The sequence below is a fragment of the Anomaloglossus baeobatrachus genome, chromosome 7, assembly GCF_048569485.1.
Source record: "Anomaloglossus baeobatrachus isolate aAnoBae1 chromosome 7, aAnoBae1.hap1, whole genome shotgun sequence".
Lineage (NCBI taxonomy): Eukaryota > Metazoa > Chordata > Amphibia > Anura > Aromobatidae > Anomaloglossus > Anomaloglossus baeobatrachus.
In genome coordinates this window covers 231,717,217-231,736,268 of record NC_134359.1, presented here as the reverse complement: position 1 = coordinate 231,736,268, position 19,052 = coordinate 231,717,217, and the positions used below count along the sequence as shown (strand labels likewise).

The following is a 19,052-nucleotide window of genomic DNA, read 5'->3' as shown; positions in this document are numbered from 1 at the left end:
TGCTGATAATATTAAAAAATAACCTTATGTGATATCATCTTGGGAGGGGGTTTCATATTGTCTATTGAGTCTTTAGCACATCTACCAAAATGTAGAATTGTTTTTGAAGTGTATTGTAAGCTTTGTCTTACTTTTAACGATATAGAAAAAACATTAATTTTAGGAGTTGTTTGTGAAAAGCAGAGCTCTTGATTCCAGCGATGTGTCACTTACTGAGCTGTTTGCTGTCATTTTGATAAAATCAGTGTTTTCTCTGATGCAGATTTATCAGTTATACAGCGCTCCTGAATATGCTGGACTACCTGCAGCACGCCAAGTAGTCCTCTAGTGATAATCTACTGCTGATTACAGAGTGATTTTATCAAAACAGCACTAAGCAGCCCAGTTACTGACACATCACCGGAATCAGAGTCTCTGCCCTTACGTTAATCTGCTCTCAGATTAGGTGGCAAAAACCTGGTGACAGATTCCCTTTAAAGGAAGCTGGAGTGTCACCGGACCTGGTCCAGCAAAGATCAGCACCAGATAGGTATTTGCCAGTAAGGTTTTAGCCCCACACGAAAAGATAACCAAAGTTCTGGATAACCCCTTTAATGTTACACTTTTTAGATACAGCATTAATCTATGTTCCTTATCTTGTCCTCCACAGCTGTATTCATAATTCTGCAGGTTTCACAGCCAATTTCTCCTGGTATTGTTTGCAGACAACGGGCTTGATGTTTCTGCCTCTTGATGAATCGGGTGCTCGGGACAAGTGGTGTACGCCTCGCCACAAATCATACTCTAGCCCCTGCTGAATTAAGATTTTTGGTGTAGCGAATGCTGCCACTCATCATGAATGTCACGTAGAGTGGTTGCCTCGCTGCCCCGTCTGCGCCCATTATGTTATAGCTATGTGAATATGGTGTGGGAGCTTCAAAAGTTGCCTAATTTTGCCAAAGTCTCCAGTTGCACCAAAATTATGCAGTTTTTTTTTAAAGCGTTTTACCCATTAAAGCTTTGATGAATCAGGCTTAGTATGTTCTGGTGTTTGACATTCAGGAACATATATACCGAGCACGGGACACTTCTCTCATTTATTATGTTTGCTTATTTATAGTGCTATCTTGTTCTGCCACTCTTTACAGATATTGCCGTCACTCACTGTCTCCCATTGGGGCTAGCAATCTAATGCTTTTGGCTAATTGCCTCTCTTTATCCAGAGATTACTTTAGACGCTGGAGAATAAAACTGTCCACTAGGTGTATAAAACCCCTGCTTATTCTAATTTCACCACTAGAGGGCAGCATAGTTCTGCTTTCTTCCCCTAACATTCAACTCCTGTGTTATTTGACCTGAATTCTTAAAAATTCGGTTGGATGCAAATGGGACTATTACATTTTAGTGTTATGGCTTTAAACCTTTATCATTCCCCCATCCTTTCATAAATCAAGAAAGCAATCACTGGAAACCTGCTTCTCTGAAATGATCAGAGGGAGGCCCAGATACTCACTGCGGTCTCTGCTCTGCGCGGGGCTGGTGATGCTGCTCTGTCGGTGGTTTACGATGAGGGCTTCAAATTATGGCGGCCGGAGTCGGCGCATGCGCAGATGAGAGCTTGAGCTGAGAGCTCCATCTGCGCAGGCGCTGACTCTAGGCGTCATTATTTGAATCCCTGACCGCCGACATCTTCAGAATGACCACCTGCCGCACAGCGCAGCCACGCGCCGAGCAGAACAGAGCAGCCGCACACAGAGCAGAGCCAAGCAAAGGGGCGCCGCCCAATGCACACAGCAGTGCCGTACTGACCAGCGTCGGCAGCACCCACATAACATTATCCATGCCTCCTTTGACCCCCTTCACAACACCCCGGTAAGCTACATTTGGATTTTAAGACGCACCCCTCATTTTCCTCCTAAATTTTTGGGAAGAAAAGTGCGTCTTATAATCCCAAAAATACGGTAAATAACTTATTAAAGGGATTGTCCACTACTAGGACAACCCCTTCTGATTCCACATGTTTGCCCCAGGTAAAATAGATTATACTCACCTCCTGTACTAGTGCTGTTCCTGTGGTGCCACAGCTACAGGGCTTATGTGGGGTTGGGACGTCATGCGAGTCCTGCACCGGCTTCCTACTCCCTGCCTTCAGACACAGAAGCAATCAGTGGGAATTGAACACAGCCGCAGCGCTGACAAAGGTGGCCGAAAGAGCAGGCGCGGGACCCTGAGAACGGATATGCCCATCTGACCAGTCTACACCGCACCGACCGTTAGGTGAGTATTAAATCATCCGATGACCGGTTCCCTTTAACTGGTTTGATCTGAAGGCGGGGAGAAGGAAGCCGGCGGTGATTGGATGCAGGGCTTGTCGTGGGCGGGGGGTGCGCTGCTCGACCGCGCTTGCGGCTCGGGTCCGGCTGCTGCTGCTGCTCGGTGGCTCGAGCGGTGGGCCGGATCCGGGGACTCGAGCGGCGCTCCTCGCCCGTGAGTGAAAGGGGTGGTTTTGTTTGGGGATGTAGTCCGTGACGCCACCCACGGTTTGTGGTGAGGTTGGGACACCACCGCTGCTCTGGACGGGGATCCCGGGAGCGATGACAGGGAGCAGCTGAGATGGTTTCTCTCCCCTCCGTGGGTAGGGGGATTTGGGTGGTCCCGGGGCCTGGTGAAGGTGACTGGAAGGTGGATGGTGGAAGTTGGGGAGGTGCAGGGTCGCGGGGGCAGCGCGGTGCAAGACGGCACAGTGGTACTCACTCAGCCAGTAACGTACACGGAGTCTCTGGTGAAACTAACGGCTGGATAGACGGGTCCCACAGGCGGCTGTGGTGGTCACTCCCGGTAGGTTGGCGGTGACTGTCTCTCCCTGTACCCTTAATGTGTTGTCGGCCCCGATGGCTTCCCACCGGTAGCCCGCTCCCCAGCGGTGTATTGCCGGAGGAGCCCCTTTTTGCCCGCAGGCTCTGGCCCTGGGAACTCTAGCTGTGGCGGTAGTTGTATTTCCCTTCACGGTTGAGCGGTTTCCTTCAGTCGGATCTTTGCTGCTGGGGAACCCCAGAGGTTCCCGTCGCTGACGAATTTGACTGGTTTAACGGCGACTCCAAGCCTGGTCGGGGTCCGTGCTGGCTTTTCTTCGCTCCCCGATCCGGTACCGGCGGGCCACCGCTTGACCCCGGTCCTTACGGTTGTGCGTCAATTGGCCTCGCCTGCAGACGGTCACCACCGTCTGCCAACCTTGCTCTCAGGTGCCCTGGCCACGTACCCGGACACGGTCAGTCAGCTCCTCTACTACCACTTCCCTAAACTGATCTGCTCTCCTTTCCCGCCTCCAGGCCTGTGAACTCCTCGATGGGCGGGGCCAACCGCCTGACCCCCACCCCACCTGGTGTGGACATCAGCCCCTGGAGGGAGGCAACAAGGATTTGTGTGTGACTGGTGTTCCTAACCGGGGTGTGGGGTGTGTTGGTGCAGTACCTGTGACGTCCTGGCTTGTCCAGGGCGCCACAGGCTCACATGACGTCAGAACCTGCAACAAAGGCTCCTGGCCGACCCTACGGTGCAGATGGGAAATCATCCTAAGTCCTCATTCATATGTCCAAAAAACAGACATGTTCACATTTGATCTGATTTGTACATCTCTATGAATGTGTACGTGATGTGAATGGACAGCACATGGAGGTTACCTTCGTGCTGTTCGATTTTTACCTAGCTGCTGTCCTTTATCATCTTGTGCCAGGCACTAAATCCTTTACTGGAATTGTGCTCTTATCTGTGCTGCAGATGTAGAAAACAAATAGTCGTGAACGATTAATCACTACTTGTATGAAAGTGATAGCACAAGAACTGTATGGGGGCTCAACCAGACTCTCCTCAATCTGAGTCCCTGCCCCTGGTGAGAAGCCCCCTGATTAATGCAGGATCAGGTTTAGCAGAATTTATTAACTTTAAACTGATTTTTAATATTAAGAGACAGCAGAAGTAATCACAATGCATAAAATATTCCTTTCTGAAGGAAGTCAGGAGGGGGGATTTAGCAGGGGTTAATAATAGAGTAATTGTTTTGTTTTTTCTTTCTATTTCTCTCTATCTGTAGATCAATGTCCGAATTGTCTATATGTACATGAGAACTAGAAAATAAGTTTTATTAACTACAACATAGAAAACTGTATTCCACCTGTCTAGATTTTGGCGGTTGGTGACTGTTCACATTCAGTCATCGGGCCCTGTCCACAGGCTATTTACTTCATGCAGCATTTGCTTGGACCTGTCCCGCCCACAGCCATGACTCAGTCATGGGTACGGGATTGAAATAGACCAGGTGAGTGCTGCTAAGAGCAGTTCTACTATTCATATGTGAGGCCGTATGGCACATTTTATAAAAATATTTTAGTGTAGGACTGCCCCAGATGAGATTTGCCGTGACGTGGTGGGGTAGCTCAAGAAATTGCAATTTTTTGCCAAAAATCTCAAAATTTTTATAATAAGTACAGTTTGGAATTTTTAGTGCTGAAATGCACATTTAGAGGCTTTTTGTTTTTTCAACATAGAAAACTTATCTGAAAAAAAACCTGATTTCAAGTAAAAATTGAGCACCATGTAAATGTAATTTTGTTGATGGATGAAAGTAGAAGTGTAGTCGATTACTTTTATATTAATGGCAGGGTTGTGGTCGGAGTCGGAGCTCATTTTGGTGGAGTCAGAGTCGGTATAAAATACTCCGACTCCTATAATATATAATAAATTGGGGGCAGGAGTGCAATGCAGAATGGAATGTGCCGAATATGTTTTCATAGGAATTCGGGAAAGTTATGAAATGTCCTATAAATGGCTGTTCTATTCCTGCTCTAAGGCTACATTCACACACAGCGTTTTTGCTGCGTTTTTTTGAGGATACGTTTTTCATCTGCAAAATCAGATCAGCTTTTTAACAAACTGCATCACCTGAAAGGTTTTTGAGCTCATAAATAATGCTTTCAATAGCAAAAGCAGATTAGAAAACCACCACAAACTGACCGCTCATTCTTTGTGAGGATCCTCACAAAACGCTGTGTCTGAATGTCCTATCTTGAAACCCATTGCCTTTGCTGGGATGCCCGGAGTCACTGCATTTCACTGTAAAAAAACCAGATCCGCAAAAATGCTGTGACTGTATGTAGCCTGTGGATCTAGGCTTTGTCTGAGCTAAGTCTGTGCTGCACTTGAGCACCAGTGAAGCCCCTCCTCTACAGGCAAGGGTAAAAAGTAACCACACTCAGAGAGAAGGAAGGCCGCACTCATCCCAGAATTGCTGGAGTGAACAGGAGAACAAGATTAAGGGAAATACTTCTTAAAGCACAATTAAACTTTCAATAAACTGCATAAATCAATAGTCGAGTATACTGTATGTTCTCTCTCTATGCTTGATATTGTTTTTTTCTTTGAGCTCATGTACGTGTGTCGCCCAGGGTTATGGAGTATTCGGTTCCGGGCGGTTTGCAATTGGGGAATGTCACTTTGGTGGCCGTTGCCCGGTTCCGTGCTCTGGGTGCTTTTTGAAAAGGGGGATATATTTACATGGGATTTAGGTTAATGTTTATACGTGACGTCACTTGCGGTGTTGTTGCTACATATGTGGAGCCGCCGCTGCAGAATATCACTACTGGGGCTGGTGTTAATTTCAGTCTGGATGGTAGACCCTCCGCAAGCAGGGCCGGGCCCCAGAGGATGGGTGATATAACAGCCGGAGGAAGAATGTAGTCCACAGAGATTTAGTGCAACTGGTCTTTACTCACTGCTGGTTGGTAGTAGCTGGATACCCGAGGCCGGCTGTTTCACCTCCAGGTCCCCTACATCCCAGTGCCAGTTCAGTACTATGGTACCTTCTTCCCCTGCACCTGTTCTTTGGTTAATGGGTCCCCGTGGCATAGAGCAACTTGGGGTCCCCGTCCGGTGGTTTGTCAACTTCTGTCCGCCTGACGGTAGCGTGAACCCTGTGAGGTTGGAGTCTCTGGTCCTGTCCCCGGTTCTCCCTTTGCTACTGAGTCTTCGGATTTTTAGGGGTCAGTGAGGTCCTTGATAGTCCCCTCGCTGTGCAGGTGTTAACAGGTCAGCGTGGAGCTCTTTCCTGTCCTAGGGTCCTGTACCCCGTCGGCGCGTAGTTCCGGTCCGACCCTAGCTTTGCACCATTGGTATGGGAGATTGTTTGGGTAAAAACTGGGATTACCTGGGTTTTTGATGTTACCAGCGCTGGTATTCCGGGGCCTAGGGGGGTAGGCCCTGCATCCTTGCGGGGATGCAGAACCTTGTAGCACCCTGATGGCTTCAGGGGCGCTACATACTTTTGGGAGGATAGCTTCTATACAATATACATACAATATACAGGGAAAATACAGCAACAGGATTGATGAGGACTTCTATGAGGACTTGTATAGGTATAGAAGCCAAAACATCAAGTTTTTTGCTCTGTTATCAGTTTCTTTGTTCCTGGAGTATGATACACAACAAGCTTGCTCCCTCCCTCCTCCCCTCTTCATAGACTGAAGCAATCTGATGTGAAACATTTAGGCTATGTGCGCACAGTGCGTTTTTGCACGTTTTTCGGGTGCGTTTTTGGCCTCAAAACTGCATGACTTTGCTTCCCCAGCAAAGTCTATGAGTTTTCATTTTTGCTGTCCGCACACAAAAGTTTTTTTAAGCTGCGTTTTTGAGCTTGAAAAAAAAAAATGGACATGTCAATTCTTTCCTGCGTTTTTCTGCGTTTTCTGCCCATGCAATGCATTGGAAAAACGCAGCAAAACGCAGAGATCAAAAACGCAGCCAAAAACGCACCAAATCGCAGTAAAAACGCATGCGTTTTTTCGACGCAGGTGCGTTTTTGTGCGCTTTTAGCGGCCAGAAACGCAGCGTCAAAAAAACGCAGCGTGTGCACATAGCCTTAGTGAGCTGTACCTAAGAAAAGCCTGAGATTGCAAATTCAAGGTAAAGCTATCTAATGACATATTTACAATTTTTATAACTTTATATTTGTCATCTGTACTATTAATTTATGCAAAGTTTTGTTTTATTTCTATAAAAATGTATTACAATAAATGTTTCACTTAAATATAAGCAATATATGTGGGAGTCGGAATCGGAGTCGGTGGAAGGGAAATTGAGGAGTCGGAGTCGCAGGTTTGGCTTACCGACTCCACAGCCCTGATTAATGGCCCATACTTCAGATAATCATCAATATCCGGTTGGGGGAGTGTGACCCCAGCCGCACTGCCCATCAGCTGCTCTCGGTGCTGATGGCGGCCATATGTGATCTGTTTTGGAGCAGATAGCGCAACTCCATCAATTTTATAATGTCTGCCGCTGGGTACTGCAGATCAACTCCCATTCATTCATATAACTGTGAATGTGCAGTACCCGGCCGCGGCCATTATACTGTTAATAGACTGATCACATCCTGTTGTTGCCATGCACAGCTCACCGGCGGGAGTGCCAGCTGTCGCACCCCACCAATCTGATATTGATGACCTACCCTGAGGACAGACCACCACAGTACTGACCTACCCCACTATGACTGATACAGATGTTTTAACCTGTTCGAAAGACGAGGGCATGTGCCGAATGTGTTATACAGAGATTCCTCCAAATGTTGCTGTATAATCACTATCAATCTATAACAGTGATGTATAACCCCCATCATCTTAACCCTTGCGGTGCAGAGCACCATTGGTTTGCCATGGAAACAATAGGCTTACTAAAGACGCCCATCACCGCCATCCTTGTACTCCTGTGAAGCTTGTTCACAGGTTTGGGTTCTTAGGAGCTTGTCATATCTATCAATTATTACAATATATCACAGGTCTTCTCAAGGAAAAAAGAAAATTAAGTAAACCCCCCCCCCCAAAAAAAAATAAAATAAATTTAATTATTAAAATTTAAATAAATAAAAAATATATAAATAGCAAAAAGTGAGAAAATATAGTATTGGTATATAGTATTGGTATAAACCTTTCATAAATATACATAACTTATTGACTTTAAATTACGACTAACCTAAAATGCAATGTGTAACGAAAACGCCAATCTCACAATCACCAGGACACTACAGTTCAGTTATTACCATGTAAAGTACATGAAGTAAGGTGATTCCCTGCAGGGTATATAATAAAAAGTATCTGTTTTTTATTTCCGTATGTTTGAGTAATAAATTCCATTTGAGGACAAGAGTTTTTAAAATCATTACTACGGGGAGCGCGGCCACTACAGAATTGGTTTACTTCATTCTTAACATGTAAAGTACATGTCAGATTTGGTCAGGACTGGCAAAGCTGACTGTGGGGACAGGGTCACAACATGAATACTGTACGTGACCATAAAATGTATAATTTCTCTAAACCTTTTCATACGTTTTACAAATTCTCAACCATATGCTGCGGAGAAAATCCACTGTGGAAATTGACCTTCACCGTGGAATTAAAATCCATAGGCATATTACTTTACGCTACCGATTTCAATGCTGATTTCACAATTTTCGATCGTAAAGCTAAATGTGCAGCAAATCTTCAACGTTTCAGCAGCCGAATCATTTTAAGCAAGCCGGCATTTATGTTGATGGATTGTTGCTTGCTCCGTCCAATAAACGAAACCATTAAAGGGAATCTGCCACCAAATTTTTGCCACCTAATCTGAGAGCAGCATAACATAGGGGCAGTGATCCTGATTCCAGCGATGTGTCACTTACTGGGCTTCTTAGTGTGGTTTTGATAATCTGCTACTGGTTAATCAGTGATTTTGTCATTAGAGGACTACTTGGCGTGCTGCAGATAGTCCAGCATATTCATGAGCTCTATATCAGGCCCCCTTCACACGTCTGTGTTTCTGGTATGTATGATGTCCGTTTTCACACGCATTGGAGACACTGACACATCTGTAGACCCATTAAAATCAATGTGTCTGCGCACATCTTCGAGTTTTCACAAAGACCATGTTCCCGCGTGGAGCGTACGCATGTCTGTGTGCTCCACACAGAGACATGTCCGTTTTTCTTCGGCAGCACGTGTGTCACAGACACAGCCCGCACACTGATTGATCCCTGTGACAGCAGTGTGACTTGTACAAGAGAAAACACGTCTTTGAAATTATTTTCTATACTTGCCTGTCTCCAGTGCTGCTGTCTTCGGTGCTGCTGTCGTTTGCTTCTGGGCCTGCTCATTATTCTCATGAATATTCACTGCACTGCAGACCTGGAAGCAGCAGAAGTGCCGGAGACAGCAGTGCCAGGGACAGGTGAGTATAGAAGTTCATGCTGTCTGTGTGCTATGCGGTTGTCACATGTATAGCACACTGACAGCACACACTGAACATACACATACGGACGTGTGACAGAGGTCTATCTGCTAGATCTGAAACAGAGAAACGTTGATTTTATCAAAATGACCGCAAACAGCTCAGTAAGTGACACATCGCTGGAATCAGGGTCCCTTTCTCTACATTATGCTGCTCTCAAATGAGGGAGCAAAAACCTGGTGACACATTCCCTTTAAGCCTTTCAGTCACTTCAGATTCAGTCACTTAAAGGGGTTTTCTAGTTCCGAAAACCCCCATTTCATTGGCTGCAGTTTTTTTTTCAAAAATAATTTGAGCTTTATTCACCCTCCCTTGGTCTAGCGCTGAGTCTCCATCGCTACTGCCGGTGTCACCTCTGCAGCCAATCAGTGGCTCTACCGCTAGTAGATGGCAGCAAAAGCTGCGCTCACTGATTGGCTGCAGACGTGATGTCAGCCCTAACAGACAGGATAAAGCAGCTGAAATGCTGGACCCGGGTAGGGTGAGTAAAGCACAGTTTGTTTTGGTAAAACAAACTGCAGCAGGGAAAAAGGAAGTTTTCCTTTTAAATAAGATAAATAGATAAATAAATAGATAAATAAGTTTTCCCTTTAAATAAGAGACTTCACGGGAAGCGGCACAACGTGACCTTTTGATATATAGCATGGCTTCCTATAGGATTGCTAGTGGCCATACTGGTTATTGCTTTACTTCCCCCACAAAACAAAATATCTATAATATGTACGGTATTCTGTTTTTGTAGAGATTAGTAGAAAAATCTGTTTTCTATACATTGGACCTCGCCTGATGAATGTCTATAAATCCACATCACCGCTGATTTAGTCGGCTCCTTTACCAATTCCCTATGTTCTAGTTCCAAAATATACAGTATATGCAAAGTCAGCGACATTCATTCCTTCAAGCCCTGAATGAACCATTATAAGGCGATTTCACCTATACTTATCACAGAAGAGGCTTTTTTCTGGAATCCTTCAGTCTTGGATCCAGCTGGACTGGAGAGAGCACGGATCCAGCTGGACTGGAGAGAGCACGGATCCAGCTGGACTGGAGAGAGCACGGATCCAGCTGGACTGGAGAGAGCACGGATCCAGCTGGACTGGAGAGAGCACGGATCCAGCTGGACTGGAGAGAGCACGGATCCAGTTACATCATTTTCTAAATGACGCAATGAATCTTCATTAGCTGTAAAGCGACGGCGGGGTTAATGAAGAAAGCCTTTTGATCACCGGTGCTGTTGTGTTGGCGGTGTTCAGCCATGTGTACTCTATGAGCACATTACATTGGGACCTGCTGACTCGGTGCCAGTCCTCCCCGGGTTTATCTGGCTTATTTGGGGCACTTTGGCTGCTCTTTGCAGCTTCTTCCAGATGGTGGATTTTTCTTCCCTCCAGTCCACCGAGCATTAGTGACCAAGAATGAAAGGTTGCAGACAAGTACGGATCTGGCTGCTGTTCACAAAGGGATTAATGTTCCACTTTGAAGTAGTAAAAAGAGTAATAATCTGTTGGAAATGAATAATTTGTGTGGGTTTTGCAAGGAAAGATAATAATGGCCTAATGTACTGTGCATAGGCGATAAAAGGATTATAGCACAGGCAGAATATCCAGGGAAAAAGAAGACTGTAGCATAAAAGGGTTGTTCTTATTATATATAGGACTTGGGAACTTATAGGGATAACTTTTCATCTACTGGGACCCCCACTGATCCCGAGCACTGTAGATGGATCATATGCGTTTGTGCTCCATTAATTCCTAATGGGACCCCCAGAGATTGTGTAGCACTCAGCTGGTTCTCAGACCTCCCATAATGGATGGAGCATCGGTGTGCAGGATCCGCCTCCACTCTCAAGCCCCTGCTCTTGGAATGATGGGACCCCCAGTGATTGGGGAGTTGTATCCTATCCCACGGATAGGGGATACATACACATGAGATAGGAGATGGCAGTAGTTACTGATGGGATTCTATGATGATTGGAGGAGCTATAGACAGGGTAGAGCTAGAGGCAGAGGAAGGAGCTATAGACACGGTAGAGCGAGTGTCAGAGGAAAGAGCTATAGACAGGGCAGAGCTAGTGGCAGAGGGAAGAGCTATAGACAGGGTAGAGCTAGTGGCAGAGGAAGGAGCTATAGACAAGGTAGTGGCAGAGGAAGGCGCTATAGACGGGGTAGTGGCAGAGGAAGGCGCCATAGACAAGGTAGAGGTAAAGGAAGGTGCTATAGACTGGGTAGAGGCAGAGGAAGACGCTATAGACTGGGTAGAGGCAGAGGAAGACGCTATAGACTGGGTAGAGGCAGAGGAAGGCGCTATAGACTGGGTAGAGGCAGAGGAAGGCGCTATAGACTGGGTAGAGGCAGAGAAAGGCGCTATAGACTGGTTAGAGGCAGAGGGAGGAGCTATAGACTGGGTAGGGGCAGAGGGAAGAGCTATAGACGGGGTAAGGGCAGAGGGAGGAGCTATAGACGGGGTAGGGGCAGATTGAGGAGCTATAGATGGGGTAGGGGCAGAGGGAGGAGCTATAGACGGGGTAGGGGCAGAGGGAGGAGCTATAGACGGGGTAGTGGCAGAGGAAGGCGCTATAGACGGGGTAGAGGCAGAGGACGGTGCTATAGACTGGGTAGAGGCAGAGGAAGGCGCTATAGACTGGGTAGAGGCAGAGGAAGGTGCTATAGACGGGGTAGAGGCAGAGGAAGGCGCTAAAGACGGGGTAGAGGCTGAGGAAGGCGCTATAGACTGGGTAGAGGCAGAGGAAAGCGCTATAGACTGGGTAGAGGCAGAGCAAGGCGCTATAGACGGGGTAGAGGCAGAGGAAGGCGCTATAGACGGGGTTGAGGCAGAGGAAGGCGCTATAGACGGGGTAGAGGCAGAGGAAGGCGCTATAGACGGGGTAGAGGCAGAGCAAGGCGCTATAGATGGGGTAGAGGCAGAGCAAGGCGCTATAGACGGGGTAGAGGCAGAGCAAGGCGCTATAGACTGGGTAGAGGCAGAGGAAGGCGCTATAGACTGGGTAGAGGCAGAGGAAGGCGCTATCGACTTGGTAGAGGCAGAGGAAGGCGCTATAGACGGGGTAGAGGCAGAGGAAGGCGCTATAGACTGGGTAGAGGCAGAGGAAGGCGCTATAGACGGGGTAGAGGCAGAAGAAGGCGCTATAGACGGGGTAGAGGCAGAGGAAGGCGCTATAGACTGGGTAGAGGCAGAGGAAGGCGCTATAGACGGGGTAGTGGCAGAGGAAGGCGCTATAGACGGGGTAGTGGCAGAGGGAGGCGCTATAGACTGGGTAGGGGCAGAGGGAGGCGCTATAGACGGGGTAGGGGCAGAGGGAGGCGCTATAGACGGGGTAGGGGCAGAGGAAGGCGCTATAGACGGGGTAGTGGCAGAGGACGGCGCTATAGACGGGGTAGTGGCAGAGGACGGCGCTATAGACGGGGTAATGGCAGAGGAAGGCGCTATAGACGGGGTAGTGGCAGAGGAAGGCGCTATAGACGGGGTAGTGGCAGAGGGAGGCGCTATAGACGGGGTAGGGGCAGAGGGAGGCGCTATAGACGGGGTAGGGGCAGAGGAAGACGCTATAGACGGGGTAGAGGCAGAGGAAGGCGCTATAGACGGGGTAGAGGCAGAGGAAGGCGCTATAGACGGGGTAGAGGCAGAGCAAGGCGCTATAGATGGGGTAGAGGCAGAGGGAGGAGCTATAGACGGGGTAGGGGCAGAGGGAGGAGCTATAGACGGGGTAGGGGCAGAGGGAGGAGCTATAGACGGGGTAGTGGCAGAGGAAGGCGCTATAGACGGGGTAGTGGCAGAGGACGGCGCTATAGACGGGGTAGTGGCAGAGGAAGGCGCTATAGACGGGGTAGTGGCAGAGGAAGGCGCTATAGACGGGGTAGTGGCAGAGGGAGGCGCTATAGACTGGGTAGGGGCAGAGGGAGGCGCTATAGACTGGGTAGGGGCAGAGGGAGGCGCTATAGACGGGGTAGGGGCAGAGGAAGACGCTATAGACGGGGTAGAGGCAGAGGAAGGCGCTATAGACGGGGTAGAGGCAGAGGAAGGCGCTATAGACGGGGTAGAGGCAGAGCAAGGCGCTATAGATGGGGTAGAGGCAGAGGGAGGAGCTATAGACGGGGTAGGGGCAGAGGGAGGAGCTATAGACGGGGTAGGGGCAGAGGGAGGAGCTATAGACGGGGTAGGGGCAGAGGGAGGAGCTATAGACGGGGTAGGGGCAGAGGGAGGAGCTATAGACGGGGACGGGGCAGAGGGAGGGGCTATAGACGGGGCAGAGGGAGGGGCTATAGACGGGGTAGGGGCAGAGGGAGGAGCTATAGACGGGGTAGGGGCAGAGGGAGGAGCTATAGACGGGGTAGGGGCAGAGGGAGGAGCTATAGACGGGGTAGGGGCAGAGGGAGGAGCTATAGACGGGGTAGGGACAGAGGAAGGCGCTATATACGGGGTAGGGGCAGAGGGAGGAGCTATAGACGGGGTAGTGGCAGAGGGAGGAGCTATAGACGGGGTAGGGGCAGAGGGAGGCGCTATAGACGGGGCAGAGGGAGGCGCTATAGACGGGGCAGAGGGAGGAGCTATAGACGGTGCAGAGGGAGGCGCTATCTTCACCAATCCTACAATGTGATCCGTGGTCCTCTGCGATGTCTCAGGGGAACCCGCAGCATTATCTTATGAGGGATATTTGCTTTATAACCTCTAGATGAGTGGGACTTTAGCGTGTGCCATGTAAGGATGATACATGCTGACACCTTCCTCTAGAACTACTGCACACCTGGAGATTTGGATTCTTTTTGTACCTAAATTCTTGTATTTTGGGCTAAAAATGATCACTATTTTTGTATTCTGTAACCCTTGTTGCACTTTCTACTGCTGGCTACAAAGTGAGTTAACTGAGATTTCGTTAGTGAGCTCATTCTTATGTTTCAATAGGAGAGTTTCTAAGTATCTGTTCTTTCAGTTCATCATCTGATTTATGACCACAGAACACATGAAAGTTAAATGTGCAGGGACACAAAGAGCCTATAAAAGCCATAAGGTGCCACATTTGTAATGAATCTGAATTGCAAAAAGGATTTTTAGCTTCAAATACATAAAGCAAAAATATAATAAATTGTCCCGAAAGCTGGACATCCCCTTTAAGATGCATTCCCTACCAGTACAACCTGCAGCTCGTGCAGCGACAGGTGGGGACAGGTATATAGCTGGTGTCTGTGTAGTTAGAACGATTTTCTCTCTGATGTCATGCATTCAAAAAAGAAATAACCCGTCCTTGTTTCTGAAGGTTTCATGTGTCTGTGAATTCATTTTTGGAGAATCAGAAGCCTGAAGTGGTGGAGCTGCACATCACCATGACCCCGGCCATGCTGGCCATCCAAGCATCCGTCCTGGACATAATGAACGCGTGTCTGAAGGAGCTGAAACGCTGCAATCCTGCACTGGAGGTGGAAGATCTGTCCCTGGAGAATGCCATCGGCAGGGCCTTTGATAAGGTATATGATAATTCCTGCACTAATATAATGACCAGAATATATTTATAGCCCGTGACTTCATTGGGAGTCCATGAGGGAATTGGGTCTATATGGTCAGATGATATATGATAAGGCCAGGAACATGCTTTATTGCTAACCGGGTCATCAGTAGATAGACCATTTTAGGGGAAATGATTTTTCATCTAATAAAAGAGATTTAAAAGTATATGGTCAGTAGATTCCATTTGTAGGTAAGCGTCTGATACACACATAGGTAACTTATGGCACGTGGTACCTTAAGCAGCTTGGGCAATGCCTAGATGCTGTACAAGTCTCAGTATAGGTCTTAAAAGGAATCTGTCAGGAGGTTTTTGCTATGTTATCTGAGGACCACATACTTTAGAGGCCTAGACACTGATTTGAGGGATGTGTTGCTTAGGTGCCGCTCACATCAGTGGTATTTTGCCAGAAAGCACGATCCGGCACGAATGTGTTTCAGTTCTATTCATTTACAATGAAAGCGCGGCAAGATGCAGTCACATGTGGTTGTTTGCGTCATACACAACCGCTTGTGACCACATCTTGCCGCGTTTCCATTGTAAATGAATGGAACTGAAACGCATTTGTGCCGGATCCGGCTTTCCGGCAACATACCGCTGATGTGAGCGGCGCCTTATTTGGCTGTGTGCTGTTGTTTCCACACGATAAAGCAATTTATCACCAGGCTATAATTACTGCCCTTAATAAAGTACTTGTGAGCCTTTGTCTGACCACACTCCCTCCTCTGGTAAGCAGCTCACTGTCAATAGACAATGTACACAGAGAGCTGTGGTGTAGGTAGGGTTAGCTTTCTGAGCTCTGCTGCATCTGAGAACTCTGATTGTATCACTACTCTTACAGTCAGTAAACTAAGTGATACATCGCTGGAACCGGGGTCTCTTTTCCTACATTATGCTTCTTTCAGATGAGGCAGCAAAAACCTGGTGACAGATTCCCTATAAGTAGTCAGGTCATTGTGTACATTTTCAGATTTGCTCCGAAAAATGCAACGAGTTGCTTTTGTTGACACTTGTTAGATCAGTTATTACTAAATTTGGTGCGAATCAATTCATACAACCAAGTGCATCTGCCATGTCAGTAATCTGAGGCTGATGGAACCGAGCTGTGAGAACCGCCTCTTCTTTGATTAGCTGGCATGGAATGACGTCATCATTGTGGTGTCATCATTGTGGCGTGGCGTCATCATTGTGGCATGGCGTCATCATTGTGGTGTGACGTCATCATTGTGGTGTGACGTCATCATTGTGGCGTGACGTCATCATTGTGGCGTGACGTCATCATTGTGGTGTGGCGTCATCATTGTGGTGTGGCGTCATCATTGTGGCATGGCGTCATCATTGTGGCGTGATGTCATCATTGTGGCGTGGCGTCATCATTGTGGCGGGACGTCATCATTGTGGCGTGACGCACATCTAAAGTCGCACCAGGCTGGTTAACCAGAAGAAGAGTCCCTGCGGGTAAGAGGAGGTTCTCGGGGCTCCCATCCAGTGGCCACAGAACATTGATGTGGTCAATGGACCGGGTCCTGTCAAATATTTCACACCACCACTAGTTATTGCACTTGAAAGCCATCTGACCGAAATCCCTTTTGACATTCGTGAGGTTTATTTGGAGTGACAATACGTGTGAATAGTGATTGATAATTTTTGCTCGAGCAGTCAGCTGTGTAATGACAATGGCCATCGTGTCCTTAGATGTGATAACCCTTCAGATACGTCATCTCTCGTGGGGAGAAAAGAAGCCCCTATACACAATGGATAAGTGTTTTCAGCCTACATTGCTATAATGTGTATGAGCTGACAACCCTAGCTCCAGTCTCGCGCTTCCTAATGAGTTTTTCACATTTTACTCCGGCGCACTCTTCTTCATGACCGGTGTACAAAACACCAGTCTCGATGAATCGGGGCCAAAAGTTGTGTAATAGAAGGACTAAACAGTATAAATCATTAATGTGTGTGGTTTTATTCTCTCCTAGACTATACGTCATTACTTGGATCCCCTGTGGCATCAGCTTGGAGCCAAAACTAAATCTTTGGTTCAGGATTTAAAGATCCTCCGCATGTTGCTCCAGTACCTGTCCCAGTACGACTGCGTGACTTTTCTCAACCTGTTAGAGTCAATGCGAGCCAGTGAGAAAGCTTTTGGACAAAATTCAGGTGAATTCTTATATTAAACAGTTACAGTCATATGAAACAGTTTGGGCACCCCTATTAATGTTAACCTTTTTTCTTTATAACAAATTGGGTTTTTGCAACAGCTATTTCAGTTTCATATATCTAATAACTGATGGACTGAGTAATATTTCTGGAGTGAAATGAGGTTTATTGTACTAACAGAAAATGTGCAATCCGCATTTAAACAAAATTTGACCGGTGCAAAAGTATGGGCACCCTTATCAATTTCTTGATTTGAACACTCCTAACTACTTTTTACTGACTTACTAAAGCACTAAATTGGTTTTGTAACCTCATTGAGCTTTGAACTTCATAGGCAGGTGTATCCAATCATGAGAAAAGGTATTTAAGGTGTCCACTTGCAAGTTGTTCTACTATTTGAATCTCCTATGAAGAGTGGCATCATGGGCTCCTCAAAACAACTCTCAAATGATCTGAAAACAAAGATTATTCAACATAGTTGTTCAGGGGAAGGATACAAAACGTTGTCTCAGAGATTTAAACTGTCAGTTTTCACTGTGAGGAACATAGTAAGGAAATGGAAGAACACAGGTACAGTTCTTGTTAAGCCCAGAAGTGGCAGCCAAGAAAAATATCAGAAAGGCAGAGAAGAAGAATGGTGAGAACAGTCAAGGACAATCCACAGACCACCTCCAAAGACCTGCAGCATCATCTTGCTACAAATGGTGTCAATGTTTCACAAGGAGAAGCTGTATGGGAGAATGATGCAAAAGAAGCCGTTTCTGCAAGCACGCCACAAACTGAGTTGCCTGAGGCATACAAAAGCACATTTGGACAAGCCAATTACATTTTGGAAGAAGGTCCTGTGGACTGATGAAACAAAGATTGAGTTGTTTGGTCATACAAAAAGGCGTTATGCATGGAGGCAAAAAAACACGGCATTCCAAGAAAAGCACTTGCTACCCACAGTAAAATTTGGTGGAGGTTCCATCATGCTTTGGGGCTGTGTGGCCAATGCCGGCACCGGGAATCTTGTTAAAGTTGAGGGTCGCATGGATTCAACTCCGTATCAGCAGATTCTTGACAATAATGTGCAAGAATCAGTGACGAAGTTGAAGTTACGCAGGGGATGGATATTTCAGCAAGACAATTATCCAAAACACCGCTCCAAATCTACTCAGGTATTCATGCAGAGGAACAATTACAATGTTCTGGAATGGCCATCCCAGTCCCCAGACCTGAATATCATTGAAAATCTGTGGGATGATTTGAAGCGTCCTGTGCATGCTCGGCGACCATCAAACTTAACTGAACTGGAATTGTTTTGTAAACAGGAATGGTCAAATATACCTTCATCCAGGACCAGGAACTTATTAAAAGCTACAGGAAGCGACTAGAGGCTGTGATTTTTGCAAAAGGAGGATCTACAAAATATTAATGTCACTTTTATGTTGAGGTGCCCATACTTTTGGACAGGTCAAATTTTGTTTAAATGCGGATTACACATTTTCTGTTAGTACAATAAACCTCATTTCAATCCAGAAATATTACTCAGTCCATCAGTTATTAGATATATGAAACTGAAATAGCTGTTGCAAAAACCCAAATTGTTATAAAGAAAAAAGGTTAACATTAATAGGGGTGCCCAGACTTTTTCATATGACTGTAGTTTGTATTATTGTTTCAGGAAATCAAATGTGTAGTATTATTTTTGCATCAATTTATCATGATTTCCAAGATCTCTGCTCACTGTCCTTGTACAGGATTATTTGCTTTTTGCTTCTGGGGGGTATCAGTGCCGTCACAGTTATTTGATGGTCATATAGGCAAATAATACTGAATTGCATATGATAGCTGCAACACATCAGGAACTTTAAAGAGGTGGTCCACTACACAGCATAGTGGCCACATCGATATAAAGTTTTTCTGAAATACCTTGTGTAGTCTATTGTGCCTCTGAGTGGCGCTATTGTGGACCACTCATCCCCATCACATGACCCCCGAGCTCCATGACCTGAGATCCAGTGATGTCACATCAACTTCCAGTTGACCCGACATCACCGAAGCGGCCCCAGTCTCCCTGAGTGGCTGGGCTCTGGGCGGCGTT

The 19,052-nt window shown here is 46.8% G+C and overlaps 1 protein-coding gene across 1 annotated transcript in view; it reads left to right on the top strand.

Moving 5' to 3' along the window:
* Positions 1-14,413: 14,413 nt before the first annotated feature.
* LOC142246670 (DNA repair endonuclease XPF-like) overlaps positions 14,414-19,052 on the top strand; it is a 49,654-nt gene continuing 45,015 nt past the window's right edge. Inside the window, exons 1-3 of the mRNA XM_075319735.1 lie at positions 14,414-14,475; positions 14,564-14,771; positions 16,786-16,966. Of these exons, the coding sequence (XP_075175850.1) occupies positions 14,423-14,475; positions 14,564-14,771; positions 16,786-16,966 (442 nt within the window). The 5' untranslated portion in view covers positions 14,414-14,422. The remainder of the gene's footprint in view (positions 14,476-14,563; positions 14,772-16,785; positions 16,967-19,052) is intronic.